Here is a 15,066-nt window from a genome sequence, read left to right as displayed (position 1 = left end):
AGAAAGTAAGCGCCAGTCAATGCAGTGGAAGTCTCCAGGATCACCAAGACCCAAAAAAGCATGCATGTCAAAATCAAAATTCAAGGCAATGTTAATCGTCTTCTTCGACATTAATGGAATTGTAATGATTGAGTTGGTTCCCAGTGGTCAAACTGTTAATCAACACAACTAAATTGAAGTACTAAAAGGACTTCGTGAAAAAATTAGGAAAAAAAGGTCACAGTTGTGGACTGATGGATGGCTGTCACACCAGGACAATGCACCCGCTCACACGGCCCTATCTGTCAAGCAGTTTCTGACCAGCAAAAATATTACTGTGATGGGGCATCCTCCTTATTCACCTGATTTGGCTCCATGCGACTTTGTTTTACTTCCTAAAGTTAAATCTTGCTTAAAGGTAACCCATTTTATCTCAGTTGAAGAGGTTCAGGCAAAAACGGAGAATCTCCTGAAGGGCCTTCCAAGAACCTCATTCCAGAACTGTTACCAGCAATGGCAGCACTGAATGTAGAAGTGTGTGAATGCTGAAGGGGAAGACTTTGAAGGTGATAATGTCACAGAGAACTGATTCAGTAAGTACAATAAGTTATTGGACCAGTCTCGTTTCTTTTGTGTCACACCTCGTATTGTTGCCCGTTTTTTTCCTTGCCCGTTTTTATTTTTTTTTCTAAAAAATCGTGTTTAAAAAAAGGGTGAGTGTTTGATTCAGGGGCATGATGGCATCGGGCAAATATTGCCAAATGAATCAACAGTGTGTTTTGCCTTTTTTTTTCTGCATCCTGTTTAATTAGACCCACCGGATAATTCAATCACTTTCGTCAGTCCTGCCAGGGTCAAATTAATGGAAGTCAACTGTAGTACCAAATTGATGCACAGCTCACTTACAGTTGGCTGTGGTGGCACTGGAAGGCAATCCATTTGGCATAGTGGCTGCTGCCTCTGCAAACTTAGAGGCTGATGAGAGCTGTTCAGCCATCTGCCGCCGCCGATTGTTGAGGGTTTCAACAAACCTGCAAAACAAATAAACCAAAATTGCAAAAGGTGCAAAAAAGCAGCACTAATCATAGCAATGTCAAACATCTCTCAAAAAATGCAATTTTTCATTATGGAAGGACTTTAAGGGACACTAAAGAGAAAAATAAATCTAGCTTGTACTATTCTGGTAATTTCTGGTAATAGTAATATTCCGGTAATTCGACTTTGGTTCATTTTGTACAGTGGAGTCCCATTGATACGATCTTAACGGGAACCGGAAAATAAAATGTATCACCTAAAAGTCGTATTAACCAAGGCAAGCTCTGAAAAGTATGAAAATAGACGTAATCAGCAACAAACTCAATAGCAAAGGTTCGTGTGGAGTTGAGTGATACTGCTTTGCATAACACGTTATAGGAAGCAGCATCACTCGATGCCACATGAACTGCAGTGAATGCACTTTTATTTAGCAATGTTGAAATTACTTGTCAGTTTGTGCTGAACCTTCTTTTAAATGGCCATAAGGAAGTCCTGGAAGTTAAAAAAAGAAGCAGCTTCCATTCCCTCACTCAACTGAGCAGTGGCACACCGCCAGTCGGGGTGACCGCAGTGCCTCAGTACTGCTGCCGGCATGCCGCATGCGTTTTCCCTCCAGTGTGCCTAGGTCTCAACACGTTGTTCGTGGGTCGTTGGAATGTTATTTATGCTGGAGCACTGGAATATGAAGCTATCAGCTGTAGAAATACCAGTTAGAGCCCAGTTCTTCAGTCGTATGATCCAATTTCAGGTGAAAATGCGGTCGCAATAACCGTATGAAAATACACTGCTCCTATGGGACGTTGGCTGGGAAAAGAAAAAAAAATATATTATCTCAAAAAACTTATTATACAGAATTGTATCAACGAGATTCCACAGTACACAGTTTGCTGTAGAGTGACCTTGTTCTGACCCTGCAGCGATATCTTGCTGATGGCTGGCAAAAGGCAGATTATGCCAGTTATCAGGTTGATTATGCATTACATGGAGCAACACATAAGTAACAGCAATGTGCCAAACAGCACAGGACAGGAAGTATACAAACAGGACAGATGCGCTATCAACTGACTCTATTCGAAACCATAGGGTATAGATAATACAGACATGACAAATTTGAAGATGCCCCTTTGAAGGCCAGTCAAGCAGCTCACTTAGTATAATGCTTTTGTGTCTGCAAGTTTGTCATCTTACACATACTGTATGGCTCTGAACAAAAGCTGTGGGGGCACAACTCTCATCCATCCCCTGACGTTTTCCCTGCATGGCTCTCGCATCTGCTAATGCCACCTAACAGCAGGGTTACTCAGGCACAAAAAGAAGTCGACTCTACCACTGTGGCTTGGGGTAGGCTGCGCATGCAGATGTTTCACGTGTGCTCCGGCATGCTTCGTGGGATTGTCCCGCTAGAGGCTTCGGAGCAGGGCACCACAATGGACGAACACGATCGTTCAAATGCGTTAACGTTCACGTGACTGTACACACGAACAATTAGATCTTGGTCTGAACGTATTCGCTCTATATCCTGCCGCGGTGAATCAGACTTCCTCGATTCATTAGTGCCCATCGGCATGTTCCATTGGTTGTGATTCGGCTAGATGAGCTTTGGTGCATAGAAATTGCAATAAATGCCCTTTTGTTTGTTCCCACTACTGTGTTGCTGTTCCTTCGTCACAAGAGCATGTTTGAGACCCCACAAAATCAGTAGACAGAAATTCTGTCCCCTTTATAGAGCTCCCATCATCTGCCATGTTGGCCATGTTGAATGAAAGCCAACTAACCCCAGCTTCATACTCTGAGAGCAACATGCCTTATTCTTAGCACAGCGTTATGAGAAAATTGATGTATTACTGTATTTATTCAAATATAAAGAAAGGTTTTTCCCAGAATCTTTAGCCTTGAACTCACCCCCGCCTTACATGCGAGGCTGACAGATTCAGTTACTGTTTTAATATGGCAGCAGCATGGCCAATTTCCAGCAATCCTGATTTTAGACAGGAGTGCAAATTGTAGCAACTAATTAACTTTAGTAGCTGGTGAGGCAGTATCTGCGCCCTCACATCAATGCAAAGTGAATGCCGTTGATCATCATCATCATCATCTTCATTAACGAGCCATCTAAAGGACAAAGTGCTGCCTTGACAGCTGGTGGAAAGCAGCAGTCGGACATGCGAGAAAGTGACATTTACTGTATTTACTCGAATCTAACGTGCACCTTTTTTCCTACAACACGGGTCCAAAAATTGCATGTGCGTTAGAATCGAGTACAACCCTAAATCCGCGTTACCATATCAACATCGACATTCGAAAAATGGCCACCTCGTACACACTTCTAGCCTAGCTGCCGTAGCTTCCTCCATGTGCATACCTTCATGTTGTAAGTGTAATGAGGCGCTGCTGTAACTACCGCCTGTCTTCCCATTTTCTGCGTTTATTCAATCACCATGGAAGCACCGACTGTGAAGACACACTGAGTCCACCATGATGTTGCATTTAAAAGGAAAGTTATCATGTGCACGGAGACGGAGAGAAATCGGGCCGCATCACGGGCGTTCGGAGTTCCCGAAACTTGCATGCGGGACTGCTGCAAATAGAAGGAGAATATTTTAGCCAGCAAAGCAACAAGGAAGGGTTTCAGTGGATCGAAGCAGGGCTGCTTCGCTGAAATAGAAGTACTGCTCGTGGAATACGTGCAAGAGCAGCAAGCGGCACAGCAGCCTGTGATGACTGATCTGCTCAAAGTACAGGCGATGCAGTTAGCCCTACAGAAAGCGCTAATGCGGAGTGACTTCAAAGTGAGAAGGTTCTGGCTATCAAATTTCATGAAAAGAAAAGGCTTTTCTCTTCGAAGGTGGACAGGGATATGCCAAAAATTGCCCGAAGAATATGAAGAGAAATTGCACAGTTTCCAGCGGTAAGTTTTGAAGTTGCGCCATAGAAACGGCTACCACTTCGGACAGATTGGAAATGCCAATCAGATGCTGCTCTTTTGACATGCCTGCCACCACAACCGTTGAAAAGAAGGGGGTAAAAGCAAGTGCGCGTTTTGTCTTCCGGCCGCAAAAAAACTAGAGTCACCGCAACGTTTTGTTGCACTGCGGATGGCCACAAGCTGCCCCCATATCTTATCTTTAGACGGAAGACGCTCCCGAAAGGACTAGTGTTTCCGAGTGGCGTGATTGTGCGCGCAAATCAAAAAGGTTGGATGACGACAGACTTGGTCGCTAAATGTTTGGCGGAAGAGACCCGGCAGCAGTTTGCGTCTGCGTGGGATGCTTGTGCTCGACGCGTTCATGTGCCACCTTGACCAGCGCATCAAGGACAAGCTGGCTGCATGCAACACCGACATTGTCGTGATATCCGGCGGCATGACATCGCAGCTCCAGCCGCTCGATGTTTGTTTAAACAAGTCAGTGAAAAATAGAATTCGGGCGCTCTACACCAAATGGCTTGTCAGTGGCTGCCACGAATTCACGCCTGCCAATAAAATGAAGCGTGCCTCGCTGCAGGACTTTGCTGGATGGATGAAAGATGCATGGTGCACGATCCAGTCTGCCATGGTCAACAAGGCCTTTAAAAAGTGCAGGATTTCGAATGCCATGGACGGCACTGAGGATGAAATGCTTTGGTCTGTTGATAGCGATAAGGAGTTGTCTGATAGCGACGAAGAGTGATATCTATTGCCCCACGCAACTCGTAGCGGTGCAGTGAAAATGTTGCCGGTAAGGTACGCCGCTTCCATTTAAGTTTTCATTCATCCCAACTTCAGTGTATTGGGAATAAATGTGTTTTTTCTAAATGAGAGAAAATAGTATTTCTATATGAAAGCACGAGGTGCGCGATCTTCCCCCCCCTCTCTCTCTCTCTCTCTTTTCACGGAAAACGGGTAAGCATTACAATTAAGGTTCTCATTTTTTTTTTCATTTTTTGGTCACGAGAAACGGGTGAGCGTTACAATCAAGGACGCGTTAGAATTGAGTAAATACGGTACTAGGATGCATTTATTTCATTTTTTTTTTTTTTCTGTTAGACTAGGAATGACCTAAACTGAATCAGTTGCTGCCGCCAATTGATTTGTGGCATTGCCACTAGCCCCATTAGCCACTCTATACGAATGATGACTGTAATTTGAGACACCATACAGCGCACTGTTCAGTCTTTTGGACTGCACTTGTACGACGGCATGAAAACTAGGGCGCCACTACAAGCAGAATGAGCGAAGCTTTAGTTTTGCGACACTGCCAGTGCATTCTCTAATTAAAAGTAGTGAAATGGCACTTCTGGCCCAATCCATAGCCTAGAGAATCCGAGTACAGTTGAATCGCGTTGATACGATCTTCACAGGAACCGGAAAATATCATCATCATCATCATCGTCATCAGCCTATTTTATGTCCACTACAGGACGAAGGCCTCTCCCTGCGATCTCCAATTACCCTTGTCCTGCGCTAACTGATCCCAACTAGCACCGGCGAATTTCTTAATTTCATCACACCACCTAGTCTTCTGTCTTCCTCTACTGCGCTTCCCTTCTATTGGTACCCATTCTGTAACCCTAATGGTCCAACGGTTATCTGACCCGCGCATTACATGATCTGCACAGCTCCATTTTTTTCTCTTAATGTCAATTAGAATATCGGCCATACCCATTTGTTCTCTGATCCAAACTGCTCTTTCTGTGTCGTAGCATTATGCCTAGCAATCTTCCTTCCATCGCTCTTTGCGCGGTCCTTAACTTGTTCTCAAGCTTCTTTGTCAGTCTCCAAGTCTCTGCCCCATATGTCAGCACCGGTAAAATGCACCGATTATACACATTCCTTTTCAATGATAATGGTAAGCTTCCAGTCAGGAGCTGACAATGTCTGTCGTATGCGATCCAAACCATTTTTATTCTTCTATGAATTTCCTTCTCATGATCAGGGTTCCCTGTGATCCATTGACCTAGGTAAACGTACTCCTTCACAGACTCTAGAGGCTGACTGGCGATCCTGAACTCTTGTTCCTTTGCCCAGCTACTTATAATTATGTTTGTCTTCTGCATATTAATCTTCAACCCCACTCTTACACTCTCTCTGTTAAGGTCCTCAATCATTTGTTGTAACTCGTCGGCAGTGTTGCTGAATAGAACAATGTCATCGGCAAACCAAAGGTTGCCGAGGTATTCGCTGTCGATCCTTACTCGTAAGCCTTCCCTGTTTATTAGCTTGAATGCTTCTTCCAAGCACACAGTGAATAGCATGGGATCGATCCTTACTCGTAAGCCTTCCCTGTTTATTAGCTTGAATGCTTCTTCCAAGCACACAGTGAATAGCATGGGAGAGATTGTGTCTCCTTGTTTGACCCCTTTCTTTATAGGTATATACTACTTTTTTTTTGTGCAGAACTAAGGTAGCAGTGGAATCTCTGAGAATATTTTCAAAGATATTTACGCAAGTGGTCTGTACTCCTTGATTACGTGATGCCTCTATGACTGCTGGTATCTATACTGAATCAAATGCCTTTTCGTAATCTATGAAAGCCATATGGAGAGGCTGATTGTACTCTGCGGATTTCTCGATTACCTAATTGATGGCAAGGATGTGATCCATTGCAGGGTATCCCTTCCTGAAACGTGCCTCTTCCCTTGGTTGACTCAAGTCCAGTGTTGACCTTATTCTATTGGAGGTTACCTAGGTGAATATTTTATATAATACTGGGAGTAAGCTAATGGGCCTATAATTTTTCAATTCTTTAACATCTCCCTTTTTGTGGATTAGTATAATGTTTGCATTCTTCTAGTTTTATGGGACCCTTGCAGTCGCCAGACACTTCGCATAGAGAGTAGTCAGTTTTCTAAGCATTATGTCTCCTCCATCTTTGATTAAATCGACTGTTATTCCATCTTCTCCTGCCGCTCTTCCTCGTTTCATGTCTTGCAAGGCCCTTCTGACCTGATCACTAGTTATAGGAGGAGTTTCTGTATCCGGTTCATTACTGTTTCGAATGGAGTTATCCTGAGTCCTCTGGGTACTGTACAGGTTAGTATAGAATTCTTCCGCTGCTTTTACTATATCTTCGAGATTGCCGATGATATTACCTTACTTATCTTTCAGTGCATACATCTTGGCTTGTATTATGCCAAGTTTCCTTCTCACCGATTTTAGGCTGCATCCACTTCTTACGGCTTCTTCAGTCTTTCTCACGTTATAGTTTCGAATATCACTTATTCTCGCCTTGTTGATCAGTTTTGACAGTTCTGCGAATTTCGTCTTATCTCTTCAGTTGGACACCTTCATTTTTTGTCGTTTCTTTATTAGGCCCTTAGTTACTTGGGAGAGCTTGCCTACTTGTTGCATTGGTGCCTTGCCTCCCGCTTCAATTGCTGCCTCTGAAGCCAGCCTAGTTACAGTTTCATTCATTGCCTCTATGTCATCTTCATCTCTCCGTTCTAAGGCTGCACATTTGTTTGCAAGTACCAGCCTGAATTCGCCTGCTTTTACCCTTACTGCTTCTAGGTTGACCTGTTTCTTCTTGACCAATTTTACTCTTTCTCTCTTCAAATCGAGGTGAATCCTAGCCCTCACTAACCTATGATGACTGCACTTTACCCTACCTATCACTTCTACATCCTGCACTATGCTGGGATGGGCAGAAAGTATGAAATCAATTTCATTTCTTGTTTCACCGTTAGGGCGTTTCCAGGTCCACTTTCTGTTGCTACGCTTCTTGAAAAAAAGTGTTCATTATTCTTAGCTTATTCCTTTCTGCAAATTCTACCAGCATCTCTCCTCTAGCATTCCTAGAATAGACGCTGTAGTTGCCAATCGCTTGTTCACCAGCCTGCTTTTCCCCCACTTTTGCATTGAAGTCGCCCATCAGTACAGTATACAGAGTTTACACTTTTCTCATCACTAATTCAACATCTTCATAAACCTGATCTACTTCCTCATCATCGTGACTGGATGGTGGAGCGTAGGCTTGTACTACCTTTAATCTATACTTCTTATTAAGTTTGATTACGACTACAGCTACCCTCTCATTAATGCTGTAGAATTCGTCAATGTTGCCTGCTATGTCCTTATGGATTAGGAATCCTACCCCGTATTGCTTATTATCTAGAACTCTATAGCAGAGGACATGTCCGTTATTCAGCAATGTATAAGCCTCACCGGTTCTTCTAATTTCACTGAGGCCGATGATATCCCAAACAATGTCTGATAGTTCCTCAGAGTCCTGCTAAGTCAGCCTCACTCGAGAGGAGTCGGCTGTTAAACGTTGCAAGGGTCAGTTTCCATTGGCGGCCTGTCCCGACCCAGAGATTCTTAGCACCCTCTGCTGCGTTACAGGTCTGACCGCCGCCTTGGTCAGGTGCTCCGCAGCTGCTGGGGACTGAGGGCCATGGGTTAATTGCAGGAATCAATCGTATTGTCCAAAGCAAGCGCCAAAATGTATGAAAACAGGCGTACTCAGTGAAAAACTCAATAGCAAAGGTTCGTGTGGCATAGAGTGATAATGCTCTGCAGAACATGTATGCGGAGCAGCATCACTCGACGCCCTGCAAAGCGTAGCCAACACACTTTTTGAAACAGCTCATCAGTTTGCACTGCTTTCTTTTTTTTAAAATCCATAAATAAGTTATTCTGGAAGTTAAAAAAAGAAGCCGTGCCATTTCCTCACTCAACTGAGCAGTCGCTCACCGCCAGTAGATGTGGCCCCACTGCCGCAGCAACGTTTTACCACCAGCGACGTGCTGCGCGCGTTTTTCTTTTAGTGTGGCTGGGGCTTAACACATTGTCCGTGGGTCGCTGGAATGTTACCTGAGCTAGTACACTGGAATATAAAGCTAAGAGTTTTAGAAATACCAGTTAAAGCCCACTTCTGCAGTTGTATTATCTAATCTCTGGTCAAAACACGATTGCAATAACCACATGAAAATACATTGCTCCTACGGGACGCTGGCCGGAAAGAGAAAGAAAAACTTATTATCCCAAAAAAACATACTAAGCAGAATCATATCAACAAGATTACACTGTAGTTGCACGCCAAGCTAAAGGGCCAAGCCAAGCCAGGGCTGGCAAGCTGCATATTTGCGCGCACGTCGTACGCTTATCACATGTCCAGCATAATAAATAATGACAGGGTCTGAGACAACTTTGTTGTCTTTTTTTACTAGTTTTTGTCACTCAGAATCATTAGACAGCTACAGCCTTGCTGTCTATGCTAACACAGGCCACGATAAAGCAAGAGAAGTGCCCCTCAATGAAAGTTGTAAACCTGTGATCATTCTGCTCGTGGAAGGCGGTGAACCTCACCAAGTTTTCAGGTGATGCAAATATTTAACGCAAGCTCTGACTGTACTTTCCTGTGTCTATAGGGACTGCATGACAATGATACACTGACATGGTCACATGCAAACATGTGCACACAGCATTGCACTCGCAAGTTTTCCTTGCCACTTGCAAAATCAAGGCACTCTTTTGTCATGGTAAAACAGCTTTATTTTATTTTTTCAGACTGATGATTATTCGGTATTTTGGGCAATCCCCACTAAGCCTGAATTATCTGTCGGCTACTATATGTCGCCTTATATTGCAGTGCATATTTCATTTACATTTCCGGGGCCCCCAACTGCACCTTCTCCTTATAATCAAATAAATATGGTACTATCTAAAGGTAAAAAGAATGACAGTACTTTTGCCCAATATGTGAAGAAGTGGCACCTATGCCTAGCACAACTCTGGAAAACTGCTATTTGCGATTCTTTCTCTTTTCCTCGGTTCTACATTATGCGTCAAGAGGTGATGTTGAAACAGTGGACTGTGACAGCACATCATGTTTTACATTAGGCTTCTCACCCCTACAGTCATTACCTTCTTCTCTATTATATAGCAAATATTCCCTCCACTAGCCCCATGAAAATGCAATCGGTTAGTTTTTGCAAATAGGTGTTTGGGTGCAGCAATCATTAGATTTTACAAAACACAGCTGATGGTGTATCATTGTGTGTCAGATAAGGAAACCCTTTGTGGTGCGAGCTACCTCAGTGGCATAGTTTAGTGGTTAAGACACTGCCATTCCAGTTCACAGGGCAGATTCAAATTGTGCAGCTGTCCTGAAAATATCTCCGTTTGCATTTAAGAAAACTATTATAGTCGAAGTAGGACACATAACGACCTACATTCAGCTCAGCCAATAACACATTGCTGTGAACATAACAAATGGTCTCAATAGAGATTTCGCTGTAAGAAGTTTCAAACATGGCAGCAACAACACACATGATGTGCCAGCCAAATGTGCAACAATGGCACAGTCATAGAGAGTAATGCATTACTGTTTTTTTGCATCACAGTTACAGCGTTCTAGCAGTTAACTAGATAAGTTGATACTATGCGATATCTTTACTGTTCTGGTGCTTAGCTTACTTGCGTTTCTAAAATATGTACTATATACAGTTGCCGACAAATTTCTTGGACTCCAAAAACCCGAACTTAATAGATATTCTGGACTTATAAATGCACCATCAGTATTCCCATAGAGCTAATGAATGAATGAATGCATGAATGAATGAATGAATGAATGAATGCTTTATTTAGACAATACATTGTCTGGGATGTAGGGGCTAAAGGCAGAGACAACTGCCTGGCAAAAAGGCCCCCCTACCCGTACATTGCTCAGGGGGTGGAACATCATGAAAATACAGTGGAACAATGTAGAAACAAGAAAAAGAACAAAATGTATGTGGCAAGCAATCAAGTATACAAGGAAGTAAGATTGTTACACTTTATTCAAATAATGCAAATACTTTATGCAAATAAGGAAGTGTGGCCACCTTATTTGCATATCAAGTGCCCAGCATGCATGCAAATTCCACATCACCAATGCAATTCATGCATTTGTGCGACCGATTTTTGGGCGAATTTAGGCCCCAAAGTTCAATTTTCTGGACTAAATCCCTTGTTTTGAGCCATGCTACCCGATCCTAGAGGCTGCCATGTTGGTTATCTGCTGGCTTGGCCAGGCTTGTTAGCTTCCAATGCTTTATAACCTCCAACATTGGGAGGCACATGCTATCAATAGAGTGTGCACTATCCTCCGGTCTTGGAGGCCATGCCCACTCTTCCTTGGCTGACAACACTCTCCAGGAGGCGCTTTTTTTCTCCTTTTTTTTTTCCGTCAGCACTATTGCCATAATCACTTGGTATGGAATCCCTTCTGCACGTGGTGTGTCCACGGAGCAAGTGTGCCTAAGAGACGTTGTCGCATGTTCATGTGTGTTTGTGTGGCTGCACATTTGTATGCTCGGCGCGACCTCCTGTGCCTTCACGAGAGTGAAGTGGTGCGAAGAAACATTGCTCATTTCTATCTCCAAGGCGATCTCCGCCAACATGGTGAAGCTCTTGTCAACTGTATACAAAGACGACGTCACTTGTGCACAAATCTGTTCAAATATCATCACCTCGATGCCTAGTATGAGGCGGGGCATTATTAGAGATTCTTTAATGCTCTAAGCCTAATAAATTTAATTTTTTTAGTGAACAAGTTTTTCAGACTGTTCGATATTACGGACTATTTTTCGTTCCCCACAGGGTCCCGAAAATCGGCCGGTGACTGCACATAGTGCTGTGGATGTTTATAGGTGCTGTATGGCTCTCATGAAAGCCCATGTTTAAAAACCTAGGTAAATAAAAAGGAAGTGTGGCCACTTTATTTGCATACCAAGTGCCCAGCATGCATGAAAATTCCACATCACCAATGCAATTCATGCGCCAATGTGAGATGCTAAACGCATTGAGCACTTACAACTCATAGTTCTGCTCCTCAGATTCCTGCAGCATGTCCAGTTCATCGTTGGTCGCATTTGTCTCCTGGCTGTTGCGCTCCAGCTGCAGCAGCAAGCTCTCCCGCTGCACAAATAATGGACAGGCAGGGGTCAATCCAGCATAACCAGCAAGGCAACAGTCATACAGACTAAGACCACCAGAGACATTTCCAAAATTCAGGGATTATGGGTGCATTCCAATTCTGACCAGCATTGGAGACAGTCTATGTTGACAGGTACGAAGAAAACTTTGAGATCAAGTCATGGAACACATCTCGAAGACAACTTGGCGACTTGACACTGCCTCGCATCAAGAAAAAAGCTACGAAGAACTATGAAAAAAAAAAAACACATAACATCGCTGTGTTGCTAACACTTTGCCTGCGCAAACCTATGATAAACACCACGTAGCTTACATTAGGCGCATAAGAAAGTGAGACATGTTCTCGTGCACATGTGACCTTCCTGTCTTGTTTCCAAGCATTCTGCTCAGCCACTATTTTCTTTGGATGGCAAAGTAGCCTGCATCATTTTTTACATCAATGCTTTCTTGGCGAAGCTATCTTTGTGAAGCTGCCATTTTCGTGAAGGATTATTTTCACAATACTCTGTCCACAATGGAAGTGTTCATTTAAAATATGAAAAAAAATGTCAGAGGTGGTTTAGGGGCCCTTTAATGGTAACTCATACTGACACGTTAATTTGGCAAATAATTTGTTAGAATGTTCAGACATTATATTGTTCTTTCTTTCCATTCAGTCAGGCAGATAATTTGACTGACTCATGCAATCCTGTTGGGATCAAATTAATGGAAGCTTGACTGTATTGTTACCACAAAAACATGCAGAATGAGCCCACAATAGAAAAAGAAAAAAAAAAGGCTAGCAACTGTTTCTTGAAAGACACACCATGCCTGTCTGTTTTTCAGGAATCGAATAGAAAGCAAGTGACGATGCGCAGTGCATCACACAAAAGCAAAGGAGCAAAAGAATGGGCAACGGCAGAGGAAAATCATGAGGACACACCACGTGAATGTGCTTTTTATTTAGATTTGGGGATGATGAAATGAATATTCTCTATGTACAGTATGTAATAGGCATCCCTGAAAACCTCTGGCCCACCAGTAGCCTCTTGGCAACTTAACCCTTTCAGTGTCAATGACGTAAATATATGGCACCGCGAACAAGTCCAAAATGGTCAATGACATATATTTACGGCGCCATCTGTATGCTTAAAAAGCGCGCCAATTTTTTTTTCTTTCCTGGCATGTGCTGCCACTATTTAGGAATACAGGGAATTTTTTTTTCTCAGGTCTCCCTCTCTTGGTTTTTGTTGCATGGTTTGTTTTAGAGCCATATTGTTCCGGCGCGTCTATATACTACCGCTCACGCATTGGCGCACGCGCGGGCAGCGGTTTGGGTTTTGTTCTGCGGGCGGTTTCAGCTTCTTGCGCTCGCAGAACTGATGGCTATCTTGTTACTAATCGCTCAAAGGGCGGCCGCCTGTTTCTCGCTCGTTTAGTGCTCACAGGGGTGAGCATAGGAAGGATGTTGCCGTGCATGTGTTTCCTTTTTCTTTTCTTTTTTTTTTGGGGGGGGGGGGGGCACTCGCGATATCTAATTGCCTCTGGTTGGCAATAAGATGAAGATTAGCAGAAGTTTGTCACACATTTTGCTTTTTTGACGGGCACAGAACCACCCAGGTTTCTTGAGTGCACTCACCTATGCAGTTCGATTACGCTATGGACGTAAATATTACTGTAAGAGCAGGAACATTTGAGACTTGCGAAATATTCTCGTGTGCACATATTCTAAGCCTTAAACTATAACAATGCATCAAATTTTTAATTCTTATAAGTTTACTTCCTTTTTTTTTTTTTTATTGTTGTTATCCATGACTAGAGAGTACATATATACCAATGCAAAATATTTGTTTCTCACTTTACGGTTACCCTAGAAAAATTACGGTAAATTTTTTTCGAAATAGGTCCCTCAGGAGAATTGGAATCTGCAATAAAAAAAAAATCGACCCTGGGCGGTCGCATATGGCAAAAGAAAAATTGACCCTGAAAGGGTTAATGTGGTATCTACCCACTCCTATGGTGCCTAAATGGCTATGGTGCTCTACTGCTGAGCACTAAGTTACAGGTTCGATTTCCGGCCACGGCAGCCACATTTTGATAGGGACAAAAATACAAAATACAAAAGCACTCATGTACTTAGATTTAGGTGCACATGAAAAAAAGCCCAGGTGGTCAAAATTTAGTCTTCCACTACAGCATCCCTCATAGCCCACTGTGAAGCTTCGGGATGTTAAGGGGGGAACAGAGGTGTCTTTATTTTTTTTTTTTGTAGTAGAGCAATGAAATGCATGCTTTTTGGGAAGTGCGCTGAATGACTAATTACAAAGTTTCATCAAGATACCTCCAGTAGTTTTGACATAAATTGTTATTTGCATCATTGTTGTACCAAACTTGCAGAAAGCTGCGACAAAAAAACATGGTAGAAGCCCACAGTTGCTCTTATATTTTAGCTATAAGAATGGATCATGCAGTGATATTCTCCAAATATTTTTATCACCCCGATTATTTTTTACACAGAATGTTATATCCATGTTTGCATAATGCAGTCGTTATTGTCATGTCAAATTAGCCGAGTAAAAAAATGAAATAGTAATTCAAAAACACAGTAATGTCACAATAGAGAATTTACTAAGCAATACAGTAAAACCTTGTTAAACATTACCTGCTTAAACAGTAGTTTCGTTTTAAAAGTAGTAAAGTCAAATCACCGACCCAGCGGCCATTGAACATAATGTGTTTTGCATCCGCATAAACCATACCAGCTTATTGCATACGTGTTGGTTAACACGTAGCGTTTCCATTTTTCGTCGTGCAAACACGGCAGTGCGTCGTCTCCATCGGGCAGACCAGCAGAACAACAAGCCTCAGAGATCGGAACAACGGCCTCCAAGCGCCCTGTACGTTCGCGCGTGAAGCCACATCAACATCAACATCATTTCAACGCTGCACCAGAGTGTTGTGGCGTTGTGCAAACGAGGACTCGCGTCATGCCGAAGCTTGGATAGAAAAGACGCCGGGTGCTCAGCATAGAAGAAAAGTGAGACATCGTTTGTGCTATCGAACATGACACGAAGTAGTCGACGCGGGCACGCGACAGGGATCTGCTGTTGCCTACGGTGTGTGGCATTTGGGATGCGAAGAATTTGCTCGGCAGTGCTGCTGCGACTGCGAAGAGATGT

General features: G+C 43.1%; 1 protein-coding gene across 1 annotated transcript in view; it reads right to left on the bottom strand.

The window, feature by feature from the left end:
• LOC126516691 (rab-like protein 6) overlaps nucleotides 1-15,066 on the bottom strand; it is a 90,279-nt gene that overhangs the window by 37,367 nt on the left and 37,846 nt on the right. The window contains exons 7-8 of the mRNA XM_050166786.3: nucleotides 11,787-11,890; nucleotides 886-1,010 (exon numbers count right to left, since the gene is read on the bottom strand). Coding sequence (XP_050022743.2) covers nucleotides 886-1,010; nucleotides 11,787-11,890 — 229 coding nt within the window. The remainder of the gene's footprint in view (nucleotides 1-885; nucleotides 1,011-11,786; nucleotides 11,891-15,066) is intronic.

Source organism: Dermacentor andersoni, chromosome 1, assembly GCF_023375885.2.
Source record: "Dermacentor andersoni chromosome 1, qqDerAnde1_hic_scaffold, whole genome shotgun sequence".
NCBI lineage: Eukaryota > Metazoa > Arthropoda > Arachnida > Ixodida > Ixodidae > Dermacentor > Dermacentor andersoni.
Note: the sequence above shows the minus strand (reverse complement) of the source record. Positions and strands in the feature narration are given on the sequence as shown.